Source organism: Ptychodera flava, chromosome 21 (genome assembly GCF_041260155.1).
Source record: "Ptychodera flava strain L36383 chromosome 21, AS_Pfla_20210202, whole genome shotgun sequence".
NCBI classification, from domain to species: domain Eukaryota; kingdom Metazoa; phylum Hemichordata; class Enteropneusta; family Ptychoderidae; genus Ptychodera; species Ptychodera flava.
The window spans coordinates 23,366,338-23,390,944 of NC_091948.1; the positions used below are offsets into that span (position 1 = coordinate 23,366,338).

Here is a 24,607-nt window from a genome sequence, read left to right on the forward strand (position 1 = left end):
TCGATGTATCAATTGTACTTAGCTGCGGTAAAATGTATTTAAAAAATGGGGTAACGCAATGGAAAGTCTAATGTTAAAAAAGGCTCATAACATGGTTTGTATTCAGTTCTGAAAAAACAGTAATGGAAATACGAAAATATAAAGAATTGAAATGACTTTTAGTTTCATTTTAAATTAGAATGGCGTCACAGATTTCAATAAGGAAGTGTATCCCGACTAGTTTTGCAAATTCCTAAAGTGTCATACTGAATGAACTCCGTTTGCCAATCTACAAAGTTGTCAGCCATAATGGAGGGCATGGAGACTCAATGGTAAAGTTAGATGCCAGATGTACGGGGACTCAGAAAGCGTGTGTACATAGTTGACTGCTTATAAATGCTCTTTGCATTTCAACTCAAATGCCCCTTGCTCCGAAGGACAATTTCAACAGATGATGAATGGACCGGTTTTCAGGAAAGCTCTCGCATTTTCGTGATGAGTTTCTGCTAAACGAGTTCAAAATGACCCTGACTTTGTCTGCAATCTCCGACTAATATCGTATTGATAAGACAGCCACTGCCTTTTCCATTATCTTAGTCATATGTCGAATTAACTTGACAATGGACTTTGCCATCAAAGTCCAGGCTATAGTACTGAACGCTACTTAAGGACGTATGTGTATGGCCGCTATTTACATTTTTGACATAATTTTCAGGACGACCGGCGTGAGCGGAAAATGTCAAAGCAGTCCGTGTAAGAATTAGTTTATGCATATGATTTGATAAGCCCTACCGTGCAAACAATGAGGCCGTAGTGAAACACAAATACACTGAAAAGATATCTAAAAGTAGATACTCGAAAGAGACCTGAACTATCTAGAAGTTCATTAGAATGTAGGACCTGGAATGTCTGCAAACATATATTTAGTCTAATTGCTCCGATTAAAGTGGCACTCCCACTTGGTAATATTTTTAAAGCACATGTTTTTTAATGCCAACGGTCGAGTATTTGACGTGGCGACTGCGCGCGGATCGCGAGATATCGATAAAAACATGTCTTCAAAAAAGTAAAAGTTTGAATTCCGGTGGCCCACCTAAATTCAGCTTCCGAATATCGAACGTTCGGCACTGGGGCCATTGTCAACTAAGCTATGGAGTACGAGTCTACGCTTACGCTGCTGTACGCCACAGTACCACTCACGTCGGTGATCGGTCATGCCCCGTGGGAGAAAGCTGAGTCTTACTGACTTGGCGAAAAACGAAAAACAATTTTTGCTGATTCCACCAGAATTCGCATAGGTGACTAGCACAGTTACATGCGGTTGATACATAGCGGCACGCGCGGCGAACCACACGTCCTGCGTGGCAGACGACAAAATGTAGTCATCGGAGGCGGCTAATATTTAACACGTAAAAGCTGATGTCTATGTGGTATTGGTTAAAAATATAAGACAACTTATTTAGAATAATAAAAACGACAAAAACTAAGGAGAAGTTTTATAAAACTTACCTGAGGTAAAGGCATAATGCTGTATATATTTAGTCTTTGCAGTGGAAAGTAAATTAATTGCGTCGTTCGAACTTATTGTAGACTCCCTAGAATATCGTCAATCTGCACAACAACATACCTTCGGGGGATTTCGGGTCAAAATCAGAAACGATCGTAAAACTTCGGGATGTGAAAAATACGCTCGGGAAATGACATGTTTTTATCGATATCTCGCGATCCGCGCGCAGTCGCCAGGTTAAATATTGACCGTTAGCATTAAAAAAATGTGTTTTAAAAATTTTACCAAGTGGGAGTGCCTCTTTGAGTAAAAGGTTAAATGTCACTTTGTTATGGTTGAAATGCAGAAACACAAGCTCCACGTATCGACCGTACCCTGGAACACAATAGCAACAATAAATGGGCAATTTATAGGGCAAAGTCAAGCAACGTTGACATGCTATTAATGTCACTATGTATAGCTTACGTGACAGCGACGTGGTAAAATGATAGAACAGTACCACTTGATATCAGAAAACCGGATACCTTTGGGAATCATCGGAATTAATGGATTGGTTCCGTGTGATGAATTCATGGATTGACGAAGAAATGTTTGTGTAAATTATCAAATAATAGATTTATAGAAATGTGAAAATTCTTCCACGCCAAAAATATTTACAGTATCAAAGAGTACCCTTATGGACAACGGTGACATCACAGTCTCAATGATGATCTCAGTGACACACACCGACCATAGCACTCCACCAGAATCTCAGTCGCCGCGAGAAATTCATGAAGAGAAGCAAACACCCCCTATCTACGCTGAAGCCTAATGACCAAAGGTTAAACGTTTACGGGTCTTAGTCTAGTTTCGCTGGAATGGTTTTGAGGTGGTATTTACAGCGATTTTACCAGGGGCGGCGGCATACAATGAACTACCCCCAGTATATGCCAATGTCCTTTTTGTTGTTCTGACTGTCATCGGACTTGTGGTTCCCAGAATATTGCAGACCGGAACTGGTAGTAAGTTCCCACACTTTGCTGTCAATCGGTTTGAAAATTTTTGTGTTCATTTGTAAACTTTCATATTTCTTGTAAATTAACTGTATCAATTGTAAGAATATGATATATTTATCTGAGACAATACTGTCATTAGAAAAAGTAGTATTTTATTCCCTTTTCATGAATAATGGACGATATCTGTTTAATCAGAGACAATTTTCAAAGATTATGCAGATGCCCCTGTGGAATTACGGCAAATCACCAGATCACTTTAGGTCTCCTCATGACAACTGTTTAGAAGAAATCAAAAACAGCTTTGAGGATTATAAACGGAGTCAAGATTATAACTATGATGTCATCTTTCAGGTAATCCACATTCTTCCTATCGCTATACCATTTTAGCCTTTGTGTGACTCAGATTAACTGTTTAATTAATTTAGAGAAAAGGGTTTGCATAATTCGATATAATTCAAGGGTGGAAAGACCAAGAGCACGTTCTGATGCTCTCTATCGTAGTGTATATAGATCATGGTTCCTTATTTATACTAAACGTATACTTTGCTACATTATATCGTGCACAAGGTAACATGGTTAATGTCAAATAAGATTTGTCTGGTGTAATTGCTGTCAGATACTTCAATAGTAAATTGAATTCGTTTACATTGAGTCATAAATGAGAAATCTACTTTGAATATGATACACAAACTGTTAAGTTTCGAGGTCATGCTGATGAACTGCATGTCGGAATAACCATTACGCACCAACACAAGGCGTTAATCGTGTGTAAGATTTAAGCAACCGTTTCGAGCACTAAAGCCATAAGACAGATGTGAGAGATGCACCATTGTTGGCCAAAGTGAGCCTGGTAGCTTGGACCAGTGTATTAAAGCTATGAGAGGGAGACACTCGATGACATGTACCATGGTGTGGTAATTTTATCAATATGGAAGGCATGGAATTGTTTTAGAGCAGGTCTGATTCTAGTAAATAAATTACACCGGGCCACGTTATAGGTATACCCTTTCAAAAATTAAGCCCCTCGTGAACATAATGTGTTTCATAGGAAATACATTCAATGGGTAAAGAAACATGAAGTTTTTGAAGTGTGATGGGAGCGGCTCTCAGCTATGATGATTGTGTGCAAGGGGGTTATGACGATTCATATATGGATTTGGAGCAATTCTAAGTTAGCTCGCCAAATAAGACGGAAAACAATGACAATCAAATATACCTTACACGCAAGAGAAGAAAATTGAATCGCGAAATGACAGATAGCAAGGGTTTCATATATTTACAGCTCCCCGTCTCCCTCTCGGGAATAGCTAGCGAAAGGACGCCGGATATTGAAAAAGAGTAGTAGCTCAAAATCTTCAAATATATACTGTTTGTTTCGCTAGAAATGGACGTTACATATTATCTGGTGCTGTCCCTTCTCTGCTTGTTTTCTTAAGGGCACCTCCTATATACAATCTGTACAATTAAAACACTCGCCATATCATCCACTTTGCATGTGGATATCATGGGTGATCAGACCCTTTTACACTGGTACGCCAATATCATTACCATGCAGGTGCCGCCATAGGGTAAATTTCATCAATTTCGCAAAACCATCTCAAAACATGTTTCGAAGGTATATACTCTGATTTTAGGCATTTCTGACCTCGACCTAAATTTTGGAGGGGAAAGTTGAGCTGTTCGTAAGTGCCCTCCCACTGGCATACGCGGAAACTTGCCCTCCCACTGAAATTATACTCCCCACTGCCCTCCAGTATCTATGATCTGCCCTCTCCCCACTCCCCATAACAATTTAAGCTCCCCACTCCCCTGTTCCCACTACTGAAATATCTCCGTTGCCCACTGATGTACATATTCCCAAAAGTGCATTTCACTTACGCAACTATTTATTTATCACCCAGGTTGCGTTTGTTCTGTGATTATTCGTATTCCGCCAGTATTTAAAGCTAAGTAGGGGGCTAAGTACCGGACTGGTTGACTGTCCACTTGGCTTTTCTCGGGCATATGCAACAGTTGCAGGCTGTCTAAGTTACTATGGGCCATTGTGTTCAGAACATTCTACTTACACGAAAGTCTTCTCGAGTAAAGTGATGTAAATAAATTACCCGTTTTCGATTTATAGCCATGCCTATGCGCCTATTGATTCGGGGCACTGACCCACTAAGCAAGTGATGAAGAGCGCCCTCTTTGGCACTATGTGAAGCAAGGGCAACCTACAACAAAGTCGAAATAGACTCTTCAGCATCATTATTCTATCGTGGAACCGGACACGTGTAGTCGACAAATGCAGAATTTTAAGATGATTGGCTTAAATAGGGAAGAGGCCTTGTGCATACAAAGAGTATATCCGTATGCACTGCTGCACTTACTCAGTACTGGCCGACCCCCCTCCCCCGCAGGCCGGGCCCCTCCCCCTATACTTCGGCTGCTTACATTTTTCATCCCCTTGTTCTTTCAGGACAACCTTTGACCTGCTTTGACCCTACGCAATTTTCCCATTCTAAAAGTCCACAATCTGTAAAATTAGACACTTTTCTGCCAGTATCCATGGGTCGATGTGATTTTGAATTACAAGGCGGGGTAATACTTGCCGAAAATACATTGTATAACCCACAAATTTCATCATTTGGCTGCATTTTTCAAGCGCGTAGCTTTAATATATAGTACATATATATCAGTGTGTTTGCAAATTGAAAATCTGTTATGCAAAGCATCATACCAGCCACAAATTCATCATTCAGCTAACTTTGGGAGCATAACGTTTACACATGAGAGATGTATATCAAAGATATCAGGGTGTTTGCAAATTGAAAGGCGGCATTTCATTATGAAATGTACTATTCATATGAAAAACATGACAAAAAAGTGGTCATTTAGTGTATCCTCTATGAGAATTGAGTATAGGAGAGCAACAAGAACAAAGACTTCACAATAGAGTGACATATTTTAGAAAGACAAATGACAAAGTTGGTGTATTTTCCTGTGTCTAAACACCCATCAAGGTTTTTGATGTACTGCTGTTCTCCATTTGATATTCATTATTGACATCCGTTTACATACAATAGTTTTTGAGATCTGGTTGTGCATAGAAAGTGTGAAATATATTCACAGCTTATTTAAAATATTGTATGCAAACTTCAAGCATTAAAATTTCACCTTTGAAAATCGCATCTTACAACTGATATGCCAACGATTTCATTAAAACACAGAACGACTGAATGTATAATTTATATTTCACATTTTGTTTCACTTTTGTCGTGGCAGGGACGAGTTTGAAGTGGGAGTCACTCTGTTCTTGAAAGTTGGATTAGGGAGGGGGTAATCCACTTCTGGACATTAGTAGAAAAAAATCCACCCTCAGGCCGCAAAAACTGTCCAGTCTCTAAATCAGGACTGAGCATTTTCAGAGATATTAAGGAATCAAATAATAGTGTGAGTTCTTCAGATTCAAAGATTCCTTATCTCTGTTTCATCCCCTCTCCTGGAAACATGGAGAACATCTGAAAGCAATGTGTCTTTCATTGTAAAGATACCTGGGATTTAATATACTTTCTAGTTAGGACTTCCAATGAGCAAAGAAAACAGGACACCACTATTTGATAAAGAATTATTTTTTATTATCATTATGCACAATTTACTCATGCACACTTTCACCTGATTGTCAATAAAGAAAAGATGAAGTATTTCATTAGAGAACCAATGTTTTTCAAAGTTACCAATATTGTAAATTTCGGTGGCTGCCATACTGTTAACACATGGAAAAAAATCTTTCCCAATTAACACTCTTGTTGCTATTCAGTTTTAAAATGCTTCAAAAATACAGACTGAAAGAAGAGAGTTTGTTTTGAAAAGTAGGTCTGTAAGATGTATTCTAGCTTCACATAATACGCTCTATCCTGAAAGCCAGAAATAAATAAAGATGGGAGCAGCTCAGCTGTGATAAACATGTATTATATTAGAAAATTGTTCTGACTTTGTCAGTGTGAACAAGTCATGATGAAAGGTGATCACTATTTCACTAAGACCAATTAGATAACAATGAATTTGTATACCAAATTTCAAGACAATTGAAAATGCTGTTTCTGAGAAGATTGTTTGACCAAAGAAGTACAAGTATGAAAATTTTACCATCATTTGAATAAATTTTCTTAATGTGATCCCTGGGAACTAGCCAACCAAATTTCAAATTAATATGAGGATTGGCGTATGGAAAGATTCTCTGACTAAAAAAATACAAAAACATTTCCACTAAATTAAATGACTTGGACAAATGGACTTAGCTGACCCAAAAAAAATATGAGAGAAATGAAATACATAATGCTTATTAGGGCCGCGATGGGGAAGATGGAAACATTTTGACATTTAATTCAAAACGAGCGTCTTTCAAGGTTTATCTCATCCCTAAGTTGACTTGGTATATATTATTGCAAACTTTCATTAACCCTACAACAATCACAGGGCCATATTCATTTATCAAACCTATTTCAGACTATTTAAAATGAATCTATTCACATGCAAATAATTAACATAAACAATACAGGCACCCTGACGATTTAAATTACCTGTACACATTGTACATATTGTAGTATTTGTATAAAAACAATCATACATTAAACAAAATATATTCACACTAATGGATTTTTAGTGTTTCAATGTGTTTTGAACCAGTTAAGTACATGGTCAACTTGTATCAATGTTTAGTTACAGCTGCGTATCTTGTCAATTTACTTTCTTTACTATAGTGTAATACGATGATGGAATGATGCTATTAGGGGCAACATCAAAAGTTCAATATATCTAACTTAATTGCTTAAGTTTGGCCTAAGACCCCCCACCCCCCCCCCCTTCTAACTTCACTGACCTAAAATTGAAAAACATTGTGGACTCATACCCTGTACTAATTCTTTCAAACGACGTACCAATGTACCATTGAATTAAATAAAAATTGAAAACCATTATAAAGTAACAAAAATACGGGTGACTGGATCGGTTTTAGTGTACAAAAAACAGCCTTGAATCGTAAAATTTGCCAAAAAGACGTAAAATCGTTTTTGACTGCACATAAATTAATTTTGCCAAACCCCCCCCCCCCCAAACTTAAGCAATTAAGTTTTTTTTTAAAGATCGATCTTTTGACGTCGCTCCTTACATTAACAAACTGTATGTAAGCCAAAGGTAATATCCTGTTAGCTACTGAATTAATATAATATGACTACCCAGTGTCAGCCTTCGACAGGAAAGCAGTTGAAAATGTTCATGCAAGAATACTCATCATAACCTGTAATACTCTACAGAATACGTTCACACTGAACAATTAGTCAAGAATTGTTCCGTGGAGTATCTCATAAACAACTTGTTTTCTGAATTTAGCGACATCTTCCCGAAAGAAATCAAAAACAATAATTTATATGAATAATTAAAGTATGCATTTTCGAACAAAGGTCACTGAACTAATGAGACAACATCACTCAACCAGGTATGAACTGTAAATGCTCACGTGTTTCATTATATATTGCACATATGTGTAAATTTGAACCTTTGCCACATGTTTGTAACTTCATTGAAAGTATTATGATCAACATAATAAACAATTATTGTAACAGTATTGTTATACCGTGAGAGTCAACCAGATTCACCATTCAAGTGTGAGAATCAGCCAGACTTGTTGTTCACTGGTGTGAATCAATCTGGTTAATTTTCACCAGTGAATGATGAGTCTGGTTGATTCTCACTTAAAAAATTACCATTCTCACAGTGCTTGGTGAGAATTTCCATTCTCACGGGTGAGAATCTATTATCTCACCAAAGAGTGCATTTCTCACTGCTCACCGGTGAGAATTTTTGAATTTTCACCGGTAGCAGTGAGAATGACCAGAGATTCTCACCAATTGCGAGAAAGCGTCACTTCTCACTCCAGTTTCGCAATTTTTTCCTAGAGTGATATGAAAGGAGTTTTTCAACGTCATTTCGTTCTTGATTAGAAGGTTTGGATTACTTTCAATTTCCACTACCTCTAGTACACAGGCAAAATTTAACAAATGTTTAATGCATCATTGGCAAAAGTTATACAATTGGAATGCATCTTGAAATTCATGATGTGTCGTCGCTTAATCTGTAGAACTATTTAAAGATTATGTAAGTCAGTAATATGTGGCGTTTTAGAAGAAAACCTAAAAGGCTGACTTTTTTGGGCAGTCATTATTAATTTCATCTTTCTTTTAATTGAAAGGCATAATGGAAAAAAGTTAAAAAAATTGAAGCATCTTGCATGATGTCTGGTTTGTTAATCAGTGTAACTCTTTAAAAAAACAAAGGGTTATACACTGTGATGAAAACTTAAAAGCCTTGAACAAATATTCAGAGATTTAGGCTTATGTGTTGAAGTAAAAGAAAGCATTGCAACTCAAAATTACGAGAATTTAAAAGATTAAAACAAGTCCAGACTACATTTTAGTGATTTCCGTCCTGTCGATAGTCCATCAGATTTGATTTTTATTTCTTGAAATTATTAGTTCAGAAGAATGTGACGCTAAATGCAATGTCTATTTTAAGATAAGGATCTCCATAAAGGTATTTTCAACATTCGCAACGATCAAAAATTGTCAATTATGCTATTTCCAAAGTATCCCTGACCTTTTTCTGGTTTAACATTGCTTTCTCAAACACATTGCCTGCCGTGACACGGCAGAGGAGATAATCAATTATCAAAAATCTTTTCTATTTTGACCAAATCTTTCGCCACACAGTTAAGACAAAGACTTGGAAGAGTAATGCAGGAGAACAAAGAGTACATGAAAGGTGGTGAAAAGCGTAGAGACATTGAGAAGCTATTGAAAGAAATACTGCACAAGAAGAGAGAGATCTTCAAAGACACTGATGAAATAGACCATTACACGATTGCACATGGTAAATTCTTTGCTTGCAAATTCATATCCTTCCCACGTATTCTTTGTATGACACTTTAGCTAATGCCATATAGTTTATTCAATTACATTTACCCGATCATGTTATAAATTATTGATGTCTTGAAGTAAGTCCTTACAATGTCTTCTAGTTATGGCAAATGTTCAAAGACTTTAATAAACAACCATCAGTTTTAGAATAGTCGGATGGATTGATGGATGGATGGATGGATGGATGGATGGATGGATGGATGGATAAGTGAAACGCTGAACACTTGAGTTGATTGATCGATTTTGTTCATCGACAGCCTTGCACCAGTTAGGTTGCTTTTATCAAGAAACGGGAGAATATGAGAAGGCCGAAGAAATGCTGAAAGAGTCCTTGGAAATGAGAGAAAGATACTGGAAGAGAAAACTTGGCTCTGACGAAGTGGAAGATATAGCAGTTGGCAAGACAGTGCTTGCACGAAATGATATCCTCAATGACCTGAAAGAAACGGAGAAGACTGAAACTTTACTCAAGTCAGCGTTGGAGATCAAGGAGAAGTGTATGGCTTCCGCAAACGAATCGTACCAATTTGGTTGGTTAATTCTTCTTCCTGTTTGGGATAAATGTATTGTACATTTACGCTTTACATAATTTCTTGTAGATGTGCATCTTTGTCTGTTACTGTTTAGCTACATCGCCTATTACTTTACAAGAAATCGAGTAAAGTGTTTAAGCAAACGCAAAACACCATCTCATCAGTTTGCAAAATGTCACAATGCGACTCTAATACCTTTGTCGCACCACAGATATTTACCATTCATTATTGTCTTAACCATAAGCTTCAAAAAAGATTCGAAAATTTTCTCTCTGTTTCTAGCAACAATTTAATTTGAAACGGACGCACCCATTTAGGAAATTTTGCCGTTGAGCTACCTGTAAAATTTGTCTTCAAGTTTATCCTCCTATACAATGAAAGCGATGTAAAATACAACAATAGTTCGATGTTCAGGGTATTACCAGGTAGATTCATCAAATTGCGACTCTTGTTCTGTCTTGTATGACTTTCTCTGTATTCTTGATGATGACGACGATGATGATGATAATACTATTGGTGACGATTTGTTTTTGACATTGTTTGACAGTGGTGATGACGATTACAATAGGTGCAAAACAATGATGACTGTAAAAATGATCTTTATGGGATGCGTGTTTTAGAAATGAATGACGACGGTGGTATCATTGACATAGATCAACATTAAAGATGATGATGATGAAGATGATGATGATCACATTTTAGCTAAAGTAATCCTTTTACTGTTTTGCAGGTCTCTATTATTTGGCTGCAGATTATCGTGCCACTGATAATGACGTGCATTCCCGCGACTATTTGAAAAGGATCGAAATAGAAGAGTACAAAACTTTATTTAAAGAAAATGAAGATCAACCAGACCTTGCAAAGGGTATTTACCTTCTATACTACTTTATTTAGTAACAAAAACTTTCAATATGTCTGTTTTCGAAAGGTTTGGTTGTGTTATCTTGTACATCATAAGTCATCTCAAGTACCATTATCAGGGCAAATTAAAAAATCTTTGAAACTTGTAATAATTTTGAGTCTAATGGTCGATTAGTGGGTTAAAAGTGATAAAACATCGCAGTGCACTTTGTTTATTTTCAGTTTTTCAGTTGGAAGGTGTTTGGATGTAGCATGAACGTATAGAGGTACACAGTGTGCTCTGCGGCGATAGGTCAAATCACGTGGCATGATCATTATTAGATCTTGACATGCTGTCAGTAACTATGAAGTAAAGTGAACTATCTTCAGCGATCTTTAGAGACCCCGGTATGATGAAAACTTGGAAGGACGTCAGCCTCTCCGGTTAACGGGCCATAAATAATGACTATGCTGACCTGTAAGGAACTTTGACACAGAATTTCATTTTCACCTTTGTAGATCTACACAACCTCTAAACATCTTACTTTACTTAAGATGCTGACGTTTATCCGTCATTTTTAGCTCACGTGCGTAAACACGTGGGCTAATGTCATAGCGATTTCTGTCTGTCTGTCCGTGTGTGTGTGTGTGTGTGTGTCTGTCTGTCTGTCTGTCTGTCTGTTTACACGATAACTCAAAAACGCCTGAACGGATTCAAGTCAGATTTGGTACACAGGTACCATATGCTACTTGCAAGAACTGATTAGATTTTGGTTAGTGTGGCTTGCATATTAATGAAGTTATGCAATATCGTTTTTTTTCCATACAATGGTTTCCCTATGGAGACGGTAATGACAGTGTAGACATATATCAAGAAATACTGCACAAAATTTCATGAAAATTTTCACAGATGACAATCTAAGAACATTATGATGATACTATGAGTGTCATGTCAGTAATTTGCTCATTTGCATATTTAATGACCTTTTGTTATTAGTGTCATAACTCTGAAATTCCCGCACCAAACTTGATGATACTTGCAACAAATATTGATCTGATATACATCTAATTATACCTAGAAGCATTAGCAGTGTCAAGTTAATAAATAGCTCATTTGCATATTTTATGAAGGTTTGTAATTAGTCATATAACTCCGATATAACTTCACTAAATATGATGAAATCTGCTGCAGATACTGATTCGACTGATATCTAACTGTAGTGTAAAGCGTTTAGTAGTGTGAAATTAATTAAGGGTTCATTTGCATATTGAATGAACTTTGTAATATGGTATATAACTCTGAAATTACGGCACCATAGTCAGTGAAATTGGGTACAGATATTGTTTTGATAAATATCTAATTGTACTGAGAAGCATTTGGAAGTGTCAAGTTAACAAATAGGTCATTTGCATATTTTATGAAGTTTTGTAATTAGTGATATAACTCAAAAATAACTGCACCAAATGTGATGAAATCTGCTGCAGATACTGATCCGACAGATATCTAATTGTGGTGTAGAGCATTTAGTTGTGAGTAGTGAATTAAGGGTTTATTTGCATATTAAATGAACTTTGTAATTAGTGATAATCGCTATCATACCAATCCATAATCCGATAACACTAGTTCAAAATTTGTAAGACAATAGTTGTAAACATAGATACAAAACAGCACAGAACAGACAGTAAATAGACGGTACACAAACAAAGTCAAATTCATGAAAGAAAGATATATGGACTTCTGGCCAAAAGACCAAGAAGTGATGTCAGGTGTTTCGAAAATAGTAAGCGCATCCTGCCCCACATGTGGCACCCGCCATATATATGAATCTGTAAGTCAGATAGGTAGTGGTCACTAACTAAGGCCCCATGTCACCGATGCCATCAGTGATCATTTGTCGAAGAGAGATATTGTATTTATCTACCAGCTTGCGATACCTGCCAAAAAGCGTTTGAATGTAGAGACAAGTCTTGCTCTGGTGTAACCTTGATTTAACAGTTTGTAAGAGAGATGGCCATGTCTCTCTACAAAATCACCGTATGAACTGCATGCTCTTGCATATCGAATAAGCTGGGAAATGTATACCCCATAAGCAGGTGAGAGTGGAATATTACTGATGAGGTGTGGAAAATTGATTATACTAAAGTTGAAATCATCTCTCTTGTCATATAGCCTAGTAGAAAGGTGACCATTAGAGTCAAATTCAAGTAAAATGTCCAGATAGGAAGCAGAAGAGGCCGTTTCTGTAGTGTCTTTAACCTCCAATTCTGGAGGATAAATCATAGCGAGATATTTACTGAATTCAGAGTTATTCAATGAAATAACATCGTCTATGTATCTAAATGTAAGGTTGAAAGTACGAGCTACAGAGACCTTTTTCTGCTTGATAAGGTTCTGGATAAATTCTGCCTCGTATGAGAACAGAAATAAGTCGGCAAGTAAGGGAGCACAGTTAGTGCCCATGGGAATTCCTATACACTGTTGGAAAATGTGTCCTCCAAATTCAACAAATATGTTGTCAATGAGGAAATCAAGCATACTGATAATGTCTTTCTCGGTATAAAACACTTTAGCGTTAGTAATATTTTAACAAAATATGTAGAATTAATACCCCAATACCACATATTTGTAACGGCGTGAACCGTTTTTTGTAGAAAAATGCTTGGTTGATGATGTTTTTCAAGCGTTCTTTCAATTTATCATGTGGTATTGTGGTATACAATGTGGAAAAATCGAAAGTTTTAATAGATGTTATTTTTTAAACAGATCTTGATTTCAAATTTTCCAAGAGTTCCTTCGAATTTTTTAATATCCACATTTGATTTATACCACTCCGAGAAAAGACAACATCACAGTATGCTTGAAGTCCCCGTTTAACAGTACAAAGAACAGAAGTCAGTATCTTCGATAACTCTGTTGTTGAACATTTTGAAGATCCTGCGATAAACCTAGCTTTGTAAGGTGTTTTGTGGAGCTTTGGTATCCAGTATAAGCTAGGTAACTTATTATGGTCATCCTTTGTTGTAATGTTAAAATTATCCATGAATGACTTATGGTTTGCCAAAATTTCAGATTTGTTGAACATTGATTGTCTGTAAGTGGAGTTGGTGGAGGTCTTAGTTACACCAAGTTCGTCTATAAGACATTCAAAATAATACTTCTTACAGACAAATACAATGTTATTGGCAGCTTTATCAGCAGGGACGACAACATATTTGTCATGGATATCATTCAAACACTTAACAGCATCATGATCTTTATATACAGAATAGGGTCTTCTGCAAACATGTGATCTTAGTCGACCAATACGGCAATGCACTATTTTCCTCACAGATTTGACCCATTCTGACAGTGTGTCCAGCTCTACATTCTCCCTTTTAGCCCATTTCCTCTCATATTCTTCAACAGAGTCCATAATGATCTTAAAATTATGGCTCCAGTTGATCCTGCGAGGTTCTCTGAACTTGGGTCCACAAGATAATATCTTACGAAGGTGGTGATGTTCAACCAAGTTCAGATCACCAGTGATGACATGGCCAACTGGAGTATATTTGAAGGGAGATGTAGAGCAGTCACATGATGCTGGTGTTTGAAGGAATTCATCAATTTTTAAGTGCCGCAATGCCTTATTGTAATTGAATATTTTATTGGAGATTGTCTTGGTGTATTGATATGACAGAATAGGTACAGACTGGTTCTTAAAGTATACAGGTATAGTTGATGTAACATTTTTTAAATTCGATGAAACTTGCTACAGATGTTGATCTGATAAATATCCAATTGTACTGAGAAGCATTGAGCAGTGTCAAGTTAATAATTAGCTCATTTGCATATTTTATGAAGTCTTATAATTAGTCATATAACTCCGAAATAACTGCATCAAATGTGATGAAAACTGCTGCACATACTGATACGACAGATATCTAACTGTGTTGTAAAGCATTTAGTAGTGTAAAGTTAATTAAGGGTTAATTTGCATATTTAATAAACTTTGTAATTAGGTATATAACTCTGAAATTTCGGCACCAAAATTTTGTGAAACGTGCTACAGATATTGATTTGATAAATATTTAATTGTGCTATGAATCATTGAACAGTGTCAAGTTAATTTAGGGTTTATTTGCATATTTAATGAGCTTTGTAATTAGTGACATTACTCTAAAATTACAGCATTAAATTAAATAAAACGTGGTACAAATGTTGATCTGATGGATATCTAATCGTCCCCATAAAGCATTGATCAGTGTCGAGTTAATTAACAGCTCATTTGCATATTAAATAAAGTTTTTTATAGTGATTAAACTCTGAGAGTACTGTGCGAAGTTTAAAAAAAACCCTGCCACATATAGTGATATAACAGATATCTCATTGTTCTGTGAAGCGTACTACTATTAATGAACCTGGTGTGAAACACGTGAGCATATTCAGTTCATATCTGGTTGCTGTATACAGTATTTTTCATATTTCAAACACGTTTGCGACCAATAGTCCAGCTTTAGATTTCATTTCCACGCATTTAGGTCGACACGACCTGTAAAGGTTAAACGTTATATTTTCAGTGTACTAGAATTACATTATCTGGATGAGAAAAGAGAAAGAACGATTTTTGAGGACTGGTCTATTTTACTGTAAATCATTTTCATTATCATTGATGAGATAATACCGCTCTGCAATTTATCTAATGTTATACATCTTGCAACTTATTTTGTCTTAATGGAGAAAAGTATCATCTGTAAAGGCAAACACTAGTATATTACAAGAACGGATGCTTTTTTTCAAATATTTTCACTCAAAAAAATGACACACTGTTGATGTTATTGTTTCTCTTGAAATATCTACTGAAATGATTCAGTCAAACTTGGTAAATTGCAAAATAAATGGCTATTATTCTTTTAAGATTTTCATATGAGGTACATTCAGATCGTTTGTTATGCAGGACTTAAACCACCTGAAAAACAGTTGGTTGTCATTGTGAAACGTTAATTTACACTTTGTGTCACCGTTATCTCATAGAAAACATGTAAAAATAAAGATACATATGTTTTACTAGTATTTTATCCTTGATACGTAATGTTGTTTTCTAACTTGTTTAAAAAATTGCTTTAAGGAATAGTTTTTGCAAACTAAAGCAGATCTCAAAATTGAAGCGTATTTTATTTTGATATATGGAAAAGGAGAAATAAGTATAGAATAAGCAGATTTGAAACTCGTATACTTCGGTAAGGTAGTGTTAGTAGTAAATTGTTTCAAAAGTAAGTCCTTTCCTATATTTGAGTTGATAATTGATTATAGTCAGTTTACAAACTTTAAGTACGATATTTACATAAAGGTATACGATGCTAAATTTGAGCATTGTGTATATCATAAGATCACTACAAAGGCTAGGCTGTTCAGCCGCTACATTAAACAAAGAAATGGTCATTAAACGACGGAAGATTATGATGAAAATCGAATATTTTTGATGACACAAGAGATGCAACATGGTTTCAAAAGCGTGTATTGATGTGATGTTTGTTGGAAGTGGCAAAAGATAATAACTTATAGTAATTATAGTTACATGTGTAGATATTATCTTCAGTGTTTAATACTGTGGTTAAATGATTATTATACCGTAAGAACATAGGCACATCCTACTGTCGTACAAATCCGACACTTTATTTCACATTGCTAGTGCATTTAATAGAGAATAGTGCCTTTAAAATTTCATTCAAGCGAGATCTCAAAATGACCAGGGAATACCTCTGATAAAATCCTGTCAGTTGCATTTAAATGGAGTCAAAAGTAAATATCTCAAAATATAGCTATTGTCTACAAGAAAGATATACCATGAGCTGACAGTATAATTAATGCAAATGTCATCAATGGAAACGTAATTACCAATCGAATTCATTTTCCGTATGACGGCAGCTTAAGGTTCAAGCAACTGGAAACGAAGTTCGGAGAGTGTCAGGCTGTATCAAATGCAAAAGTCAAACCAGTTCCTGTCATCTTTTCAGTGTAAATGGAGTCGAACATCTCAGACTGCGCGACGGTAAAGTGATTCTTCCAGTCTCCGACCATTCCTTCGTAAAAACAACCACATTTAATTTAGTATACAGTCAATTAATTAGACGACCGAGATTAATAATTTTCCTTGCCTATCAGTGAATGTGTGCATTAATTTCCACTATATGGTAGGTAACCACTGTACATTTAACTACCGATGTGATGTCGAATTTGAGAATTCCCCCATGGTAACCATGGTTTACATATTTTGATATAATGTATTAATAATGTATTAACGAAAACTTTGAATAATGTATCAATTTAAAAGAACTCTTTGTTTTTACCCTTCTTTGGGAGAACCTCAAATTCTTTTGGAAGACAAAATATTGAAGTTGTTCCTATGTTTGTAAATACGAACGGCAATATGGGATGAGCTGACAACAAAATAAATTCGTGTACTTTATGTTCATTGCCTGTGTATCTGTATATCCGTAGTTTCATTTCCTATCAATCAGTCTTTCTCTGTTTTTTGAAGTGTAGTATTTTCGGAAGACTTTACATTGAAATCCTTGGCTAAAGCTGACAATTTCCCGCTATTTTATTATATATATACGTCCATCTACAAATCTGTTTGTCTATCGCTGCCCATAGCTTGTTGTTTTTTGTGTGTGTTTCCAACTCTTTTCCTCAATATGTCACTGACCTTTTCTGAAAAATGATCCCTTGTCGCCGTCTATTGCAGCTCTAGAATACCTGATCATCGGATTCTCCTTCATTTTGTGAAACGTACAATATTCAACGCATGCATCGACCTTTTGAGCTGGGAGAGGTCGACCATAGAAATCAGCAATGCGAGTGATCTGGCCCTTAAGATCCTGTAAGTGATGACGCAGAAATGAAAACTTTGATTGTTGAAAAGCTGAGAAAGAGAATCACAATTTCATCGACGTTACTTTTGTGTTACACCTTGAGTTAAAAGGCAGCTTATAGAGACACCTTCCGTGATTGATTTTAAGGTCATAATAACTCCTTCGACACCTTTGTATTGCCGTTACATATTCTCTGAGTAGGAGTCACCCCGTTCCTTTCTAAAATCTATGACTCTTTGTCATTTTTAACAATATGTCAATATAAGGTAGGCTTTGCGATGACGAAACTGATGTAAGATTGAAGTATATGTTTTATCGTACAATTTATGCCATGATTCGTTTTCTATCTTTGCGTTTTTTTCTTCCCGTCTGTTAGTGATTATTGATCAAGATAAATTTTTCATTAATTATTATTCTTACCTTCACCGTGTCTTCAAATGTCACAAATAAAATATTCGTGTCATTCCTGTGTTCCCAGTATGCCAGATTGTGATCGAACCACGACCCGTACATCACTACAAGGAGAAACGGAAGATAAATATTTCTCGTCCTGGATAGTGAATGAATGTTTCGTCGCATTCCTGGCTTCACTAGTAACCTTTCACCTTGAAAAGGTAAACGGTAAAGGAGTCGACTATTATTCTGCTCATAAATCAAATAAGGGGACAAAGTTTCTCTGTAATTTAAACCTATTTCCGTATTTAAAAATCTTTATCGCCGTATTATGTTTATTTGGGAAACAATATAGGATGTGAATGGTCTGTTGAGAGTGGTTGATCAAGAAGAAAACGTTTAAATTATCAAGTAAACGACCACAATGGAGACACAAGGCACAGCAAATGAGGAACAGAGGGTCCAGTCACCTAGCGAAGATATCACAGTCAAAACTGCTCGCCCAATCACCACCCTTACAATGAGTGATTCAATAAACGAGCTCAGTTGTTACGTTTTTTCCCGATTGCGACCCCTCCACACGCCGTCAAGTTAATGAAGCACTCCTACTTAATCGTCACTACTTATGTACCACTATATCTTCAATTTACATAGCAAGTTTGATCAAATTTGTTCAGTCTATCTAGATTTACACCCCTAATCCAGACACTTCGCTAAATATCAGCATGAGAAATACCAGTGTCATGACACTGCATGTTTCTTTGGTCAACATTTGTAAGGAACAAGACTCATTAGATATGATGCTGACACTCTGAGAATATCAAATTTGATCATCATGCAAATTAGCATATAAAATTCACGTCACGTAAATAAACCAAACACAAATCAGTTCGTTCAAAATTTGCTTGTGCTCCGATAAGCTGTCCCAGATATATCGTGTCAGCTGAAAGGTACATACAGACACTCAATGTTTGAAATCACGGTCCTTCCTCAAAGAGACCGTTTTTAAATGTAATATTGCGCCCTCATCATCCTTTTTTCAATGCTCAAAATTTAGCTTCATGGTAAGGATTGCTTTCTCACAGACTTCCATTATCTTGCAAGGTACAAACCCTGATTAAAGTTCTAGCCATTTCACAATTGCAACTGTGTACCATATTTATGGTCATTCCCACATCTGTTTTAGATGCCGGTGACACGGACACACAGGCAAGCAATGACAGACAAATAGGTATCGATACGATACGATACGATAGTACGATATTGGCCCTTGTGTGAACACGTGACCTTAAGTGGTGACGTCAAAAACTGTAAACCAAAGAAATGTTCCTTCTGTGACTTAATTGGTGGAGATGTTCTAGGTGGTATTTAGAAACAAGTTTCTTCAAAACGATGTTAATGAAATGACTGACGTACAAATGAGAAAAATGAATTGTCTAAAAACTTGACAAAAATTAAAGAACTACTGACCTTGAAATTTTTAAATCTGGTACAAATAATAGATTTTGAAAATTTTTAGATCATTCACATCAAAATTGACCAAATCAGATATAAGCAAATAAGTAAAGAAACCAAAGAAACTGTTAAAAATTGTCAATTCCAAAATCAAACAGAGCGTACTCCATGACTTCAGCATCTGCTACCTCTGTTCCCTTGGATAAGTTTGTTTGAAAAGGGTTGATGAAATGACCGATATGCAAATAGATGCAATGTATTGTAAAACATTACTTCCTCCTTAATTTACTTATGGCCAATTGCCAACTACTGCCAATTTCACAACGTTTCAATTGCAAAGCTATCAAAATGAAATTTAAAGTGACTCTCTCCTTCTCAGTATTTTTAGTATTTTCACATCGTTGGACTGAAAATATACTGGCATAAGTGGTTTCGTATTTGTTAATTACGTACCATCTCCTTCAACAAATTTTGGCAGGAACTCTTCGAAGGTGTCACAGGGTTGTAAAAATCTATTTATTTTGGTGAAATGCCAAGATGAAACAGCTGTGTCCTTTGGATTGCGAGCAATATACAGAGTCTGAAAACAAATGTAAAAATAAATACAATGAGCATCCTTAAGTCTTTAATGATCTTCTTACGTTGGATTCTCACTCATTTCCGCACGAAATACTTTCAAAGGTGCTACTCATAAGTACACATATTTTACCAGTAATGCATACGTACGTGTATCAACCAATTTCTGAAATAGTTCAAGCTGTAAAACTGACCGGTAACACCTCTAGCTTCTTAACTTGCCCAACAACCTATTGTAATTATGGATTCTGTGGATGTATGTGTTTTTGTGTTGCTTTGAGACACTTTTTGTGCATTATCAATATATAATACATGATATTTTACGATCAGACTATCCACTGTAATCATGCTTCCCTTCATACCTTCGGTTTCTTTGTGTACCATTGCTCTGGCATCAATTCGTACGAAAGATGCGTGCGAAAGAGTCGAGGAACATCACGTGGCATGGCCTCTGCGAATTTGTAGCGTGCTGGCATGTTTAATTTTTCTATTGGACCCGTCTCCAAGAATATCACTCTATCTCTTGAGTGCCTGCTCTCCATTTTCTCCAAGTCGCCGCCTTCTACGATAACTGATGTCATTTCTGCACCCAATGTAGTTCCTGAAAAAAAAATAAAGTTTTTTCACAAATAAAACAATGAAATCAGTTGAATGTTTAATCATTTTCGCGAATATATCTCTTGTACGTTCATATCGGACTCAACAGAAATTTACTATGTAAATTGTATGTGAATTCATATGTATGTATGTGAATTGCTTTGAAATGCTAGATATTTCCATACATTGATGTGAATCTTGTCTGAATGATGATTGCATGCATTTTCACGTAAAATTCAACTGCAAGATTCTACTCGGCCTGATACATAATTATTTTGTAGTAAAACGTTTAATACATTATGCCGACCTATTACCACCTTGATTAGAGGGAAAGTTCATCAAGGCTAATTGTTTCGTATGCTCTAGTTTTGTGGTCCCTTGTTCCAGAAAGTCGTTTTCGTCATCCTTCACTCGAGCGAGTTTTTACTAAAACGGATAAAAATAGTGGCAGAAGTTGCAGTTTTTATCTATCATCAACTTAATGTATTTTGAATCATGAGAAAAAAGCGCCAGGCTTGGCGCTTTCATCACGAGATATGGCAGGGACCATCTTCTGACAGGTATGGCACTGTCGACTCACTCACGTTCACGCCAGGCAGTGTATATTTGCATAACATAAACAATAGTTATGCAAACACGCACAGCATTGCATGAACATGAAGGATTCAAGTTCATACAAGGCTGCGCGTATTTATATAACTATTGTTTATGCTATGCAAATACGCATAGCCTGGCGTGAACGTGAGTGATGAAGCCCTAAATGAAACTTTCGCCACTATATTTATCCGTTTTTATAAAAAAATCGCCCCAAAGCGACCCCAAAACTAGCACATTTGTAAAACTTAGCCTGGTGAACTCAACCTTAAAGGTCTCCACCGACAAGCTTTACCTGCTGAGATAACCCCTACACAACAAATGCCTGGCATTACGATATTAATTTATGTTACCACCACCATACAGCTTGTCGAATTCTTCTAACAATTATCTTTGTCGTGTTAATGATCGCTTAGGTAGATCCAAGTACAGTATAAATATATGACATTTGCAGCGGAAGTGTGTAGGTAGTATACACATGTAAGATGTGAAGAATGGTTCGTCCCGAGAAGCCATTTGACTTTGTGTATTTGCAGACATACATCATCATATCATAGGCTACAGGGACACACAGATAGAATTCTTGAAAATAGAATTGGAAAAATTTTAATACATCACAGAAGAGTGTTTTAAAACCGCATTGTTAATGAGAAAATATGAAAGCGTCCTATCGACGACATCAGATTCATTTGGAACCACGATCTGAATAACCAACTTAAATTCCACCAACATTGCAACTCTATACATCTAACGATGAACTATGCCCTAGGCAGCGGCACAGATAAATGTCCAATCCTGGACACCAACATGATATCGACCTATCTGCCCCGACCTTAACAAATACTGTAAATCAAGTGAAGCAGGACCACAAGAAAAAATATGATGTATACTTATTCTCCTCGCCCACTTAAGGTTGTCACACTTGTAATTTTTATTTCTCTGATATCGCCACTTCGATAGAATCCCAAGTTGAACTTCTAGCAACTCTCAGAACCTGCTGTCAGTTTCCAATTATTCATATGTCATTCATTTCAATATTTCCCTTTTTAATATTCATGCCCTTGCATCATTTGTATCTGAAATCTCTGGAAAAGGTCGTTTGTGTAGGTTTTGAACACTCAGTAGAATAAACAGCTTTTGTTGGTGGCCGATGAGTTTACCATATCTCAAAGAGCCATGCATGGATTCTCTTTGTTTGTCTGAGGTCAAGCAACCACACCGATTCTATCACTGACTGTGTCTATAAAAAATTATACTCTAGCTTTAAATTACGTTATTCACTCAATTACTTTGTTATAACAAATTGCCAAGTTCTTAATGTTTGTTGTTCATGTCAGTCAGCCCTCAGGATATCCACAGTACTGTCGATATTATGAGGTCATCAACCTGACATGAGTGTTCTGTATCATGAAGTCAGACAGACAATGAAAGTAGCACACAGAAGAATGGACTGGACGACGTTTTTTTCGCCGTTGAAATTGCCAGTCATTCGATTCGCACCTGAAGGGTCCACTGTTAAGTCAAAATTGATTGCAGCACAAACCTGCTTTGGGGTACGTCACCACCCAAATATCGTCGTCACGAACCTCCATTTCTCGAATGGCGTCCAAAGTAGCAGCAGGCGACAAGGCCAACATGCGAAATCCCTTGTAAAAATGATCCGGGTCTGGTTGGTAATCTTGTGGAAATGTAAGGCGAGACATGTTTGCTGATCAAGTTAATGTCTCTGAGCTGGCGAACAGGAATCCAAATGGACATATAATATCTTCAACGTTGAGGATTTTGAAGTGCACTTCTTCATAAGTTGCCGCGTTGTTGGTAAGAAAGAATGCTGAGTAGGTCAGTTGCTTTGCATAAAAGGCCCCTGTCAAAAGGTCACATCTCCTTAACAACTAAGGTGAAGGTAAGATTTAATTGACAATGCGACAACACTAAGGGCTATACCTGTAGGTTCTCTGCATTATTCGGCTATAGAACATAGACAGCGCAATCTGAACCCTTGCTAAGAGTGTTTGTTCACAGATCTACGCTGTTAGTATTACCACATATTCATTAGACATATCGAAATGTAACGCTGCTTGAGGTTATAAGATGAGTCAGAATATGTTTAAGAGTGTAAATGGCGGTACAAAGGTAAAGCAAATGAAAGTCTTACCTGGAAGAACTTAGCTAGGCATTAAACCTTAAGAAAACTGAGCCACATCCTCCTTGTTGTAGATATCAATGCATCACGAGGGTGCCCCTTTATGATAAATAAATAGAACATACACGGACTATTGCTCGACGTCATGCATTATTACTTTCCTGACAAACCCTGAGGTACCTATGCCATATCACTGTTTGCAGTCTTCAATTGTTGTGCTGAAAATTAATCTTTGAATTTTTATCAAATATTTGCAAATTTTAGGAAATCCGTCATTTAAATATAATCAACGATTAGAATAGTTTCAGGAACAGAAATCATTGGTGCAGCCTCACAAACATGAGCAATCAAACTTCACTATTGATCATACGAGAAATAGTATATATTACCAGATGTGAACTGAATGTGCTCACGTGGTTTACAACAGCTTCATTACATAGTAGTACACTTTACAAAACTCAGATATCTGTCAGATCATTATATGTAGCAGGTTTCATCAACTTACACACGATACTCTCGTAGTTTAATCACTAATTACAAAACTTCATTTAATATGCAAATGAGCTGTTTATTAACTTGACACTGCTCAATTCTTTATGGGACAATTAAATATCTAGCAGATTAACATCTGTAGCACGTTTCATCAAATTTAATGCTGTAATTTCGGAGTAATATCTCTAATACAAAACTTCATTAAATATGCAAATTAACCCTTATTAACTTGACACTGCTCAGTGCTTCACATGACAATTGGATATTTATCACATCAATATCTGTAGCAGGTTTCACTACATTTGGTGCCATAATTTTAGAGTTATATCCCTAATTGCAAAGTTCATTAAATAACGCAAATGAACCCGTAATTAACTTCGCACTAATAAACGCTCCACAACACAGCCAGACATCTGTCGGATCAGTACATAGAGCAGATTTCATCACATTTCGGAGTTATATGACTAATTACAAACTTCATTTAATATGCAAATGAGCTGTTTATTAACTTGACACTGCCCAAGGCTTCTCAGTTCATTTTGATATCTATCAGATCAATATCTGTAACAGGTATCATCAAATTTGGTGTAGAAATGTCGGACTTATGTCAATAAATACAAAAGTTCATTAAACATGCAATTTAGCAGATAATTGACATGACAATCACAGTATAATCAAAATGCTCTGAGATTTTCATC

The 24,607-nt window shown here is 36.3% G+C and overlaps 1 protein-coding gene across 1 annotated transcript; it reads right to left on the reverse strand.

Moving 5' to 3' along the window:
• Positions 1-16,439: 16,439 nt before the first annotated feature.
• LOC139121766 (sulfotransferase 1C2-like) lies at positions 16,440-23,112 on the reverse strand. Its single transcript, XM_070686908.1, has 6 exons — positions 22,818-23,112; positions 20,446-20,684; positions 19,961-20,087; positions 18,080-18,174; positions 17,494-17,665; positions 16,440-16,867 (listed from the first exon to the last, which is right to left on the reverse strand). The coding sequence occupies exons 1-6, from the start codon at positions 22,975-22,977 to the stop codon at positions 16,752-16,754; spliced, it is 909 nt and encodes a 302-aa protein (XP_070543009.1). The 5' UTR covers positions 22,978-23,112; the 3' UTR covers positions 16,440-16,751.
• Positions 23,113-24,607: the final 1,495 nt, after the last annotated feature.

Excerpts from the sequence above, each read along its gene's own strand:
- LOC139121766 (XM_070686908.1), bottom strand. The coding sequence starts at position 22,977 with ATGTCTCGCCTTACATTTCCACAAGATTACCAACCAGACCCGGATCAT. Across the intron at positions 20,685-22,817 it reads GGTGACGTACCCCAAAGCAG|GAACTACATTGGGTGCAGAA; the intron begins GTTTGTGCTGCA and ends TTTTTTTTTCAG. Across the intron at positions 18,175-19,960 it reads AAAATTTGTTGAAGGAGATG|TGATGTACGGGTCGTGGTTC; the intron begins GTACGTAATTAA and ends TTCTCCTTGTAG.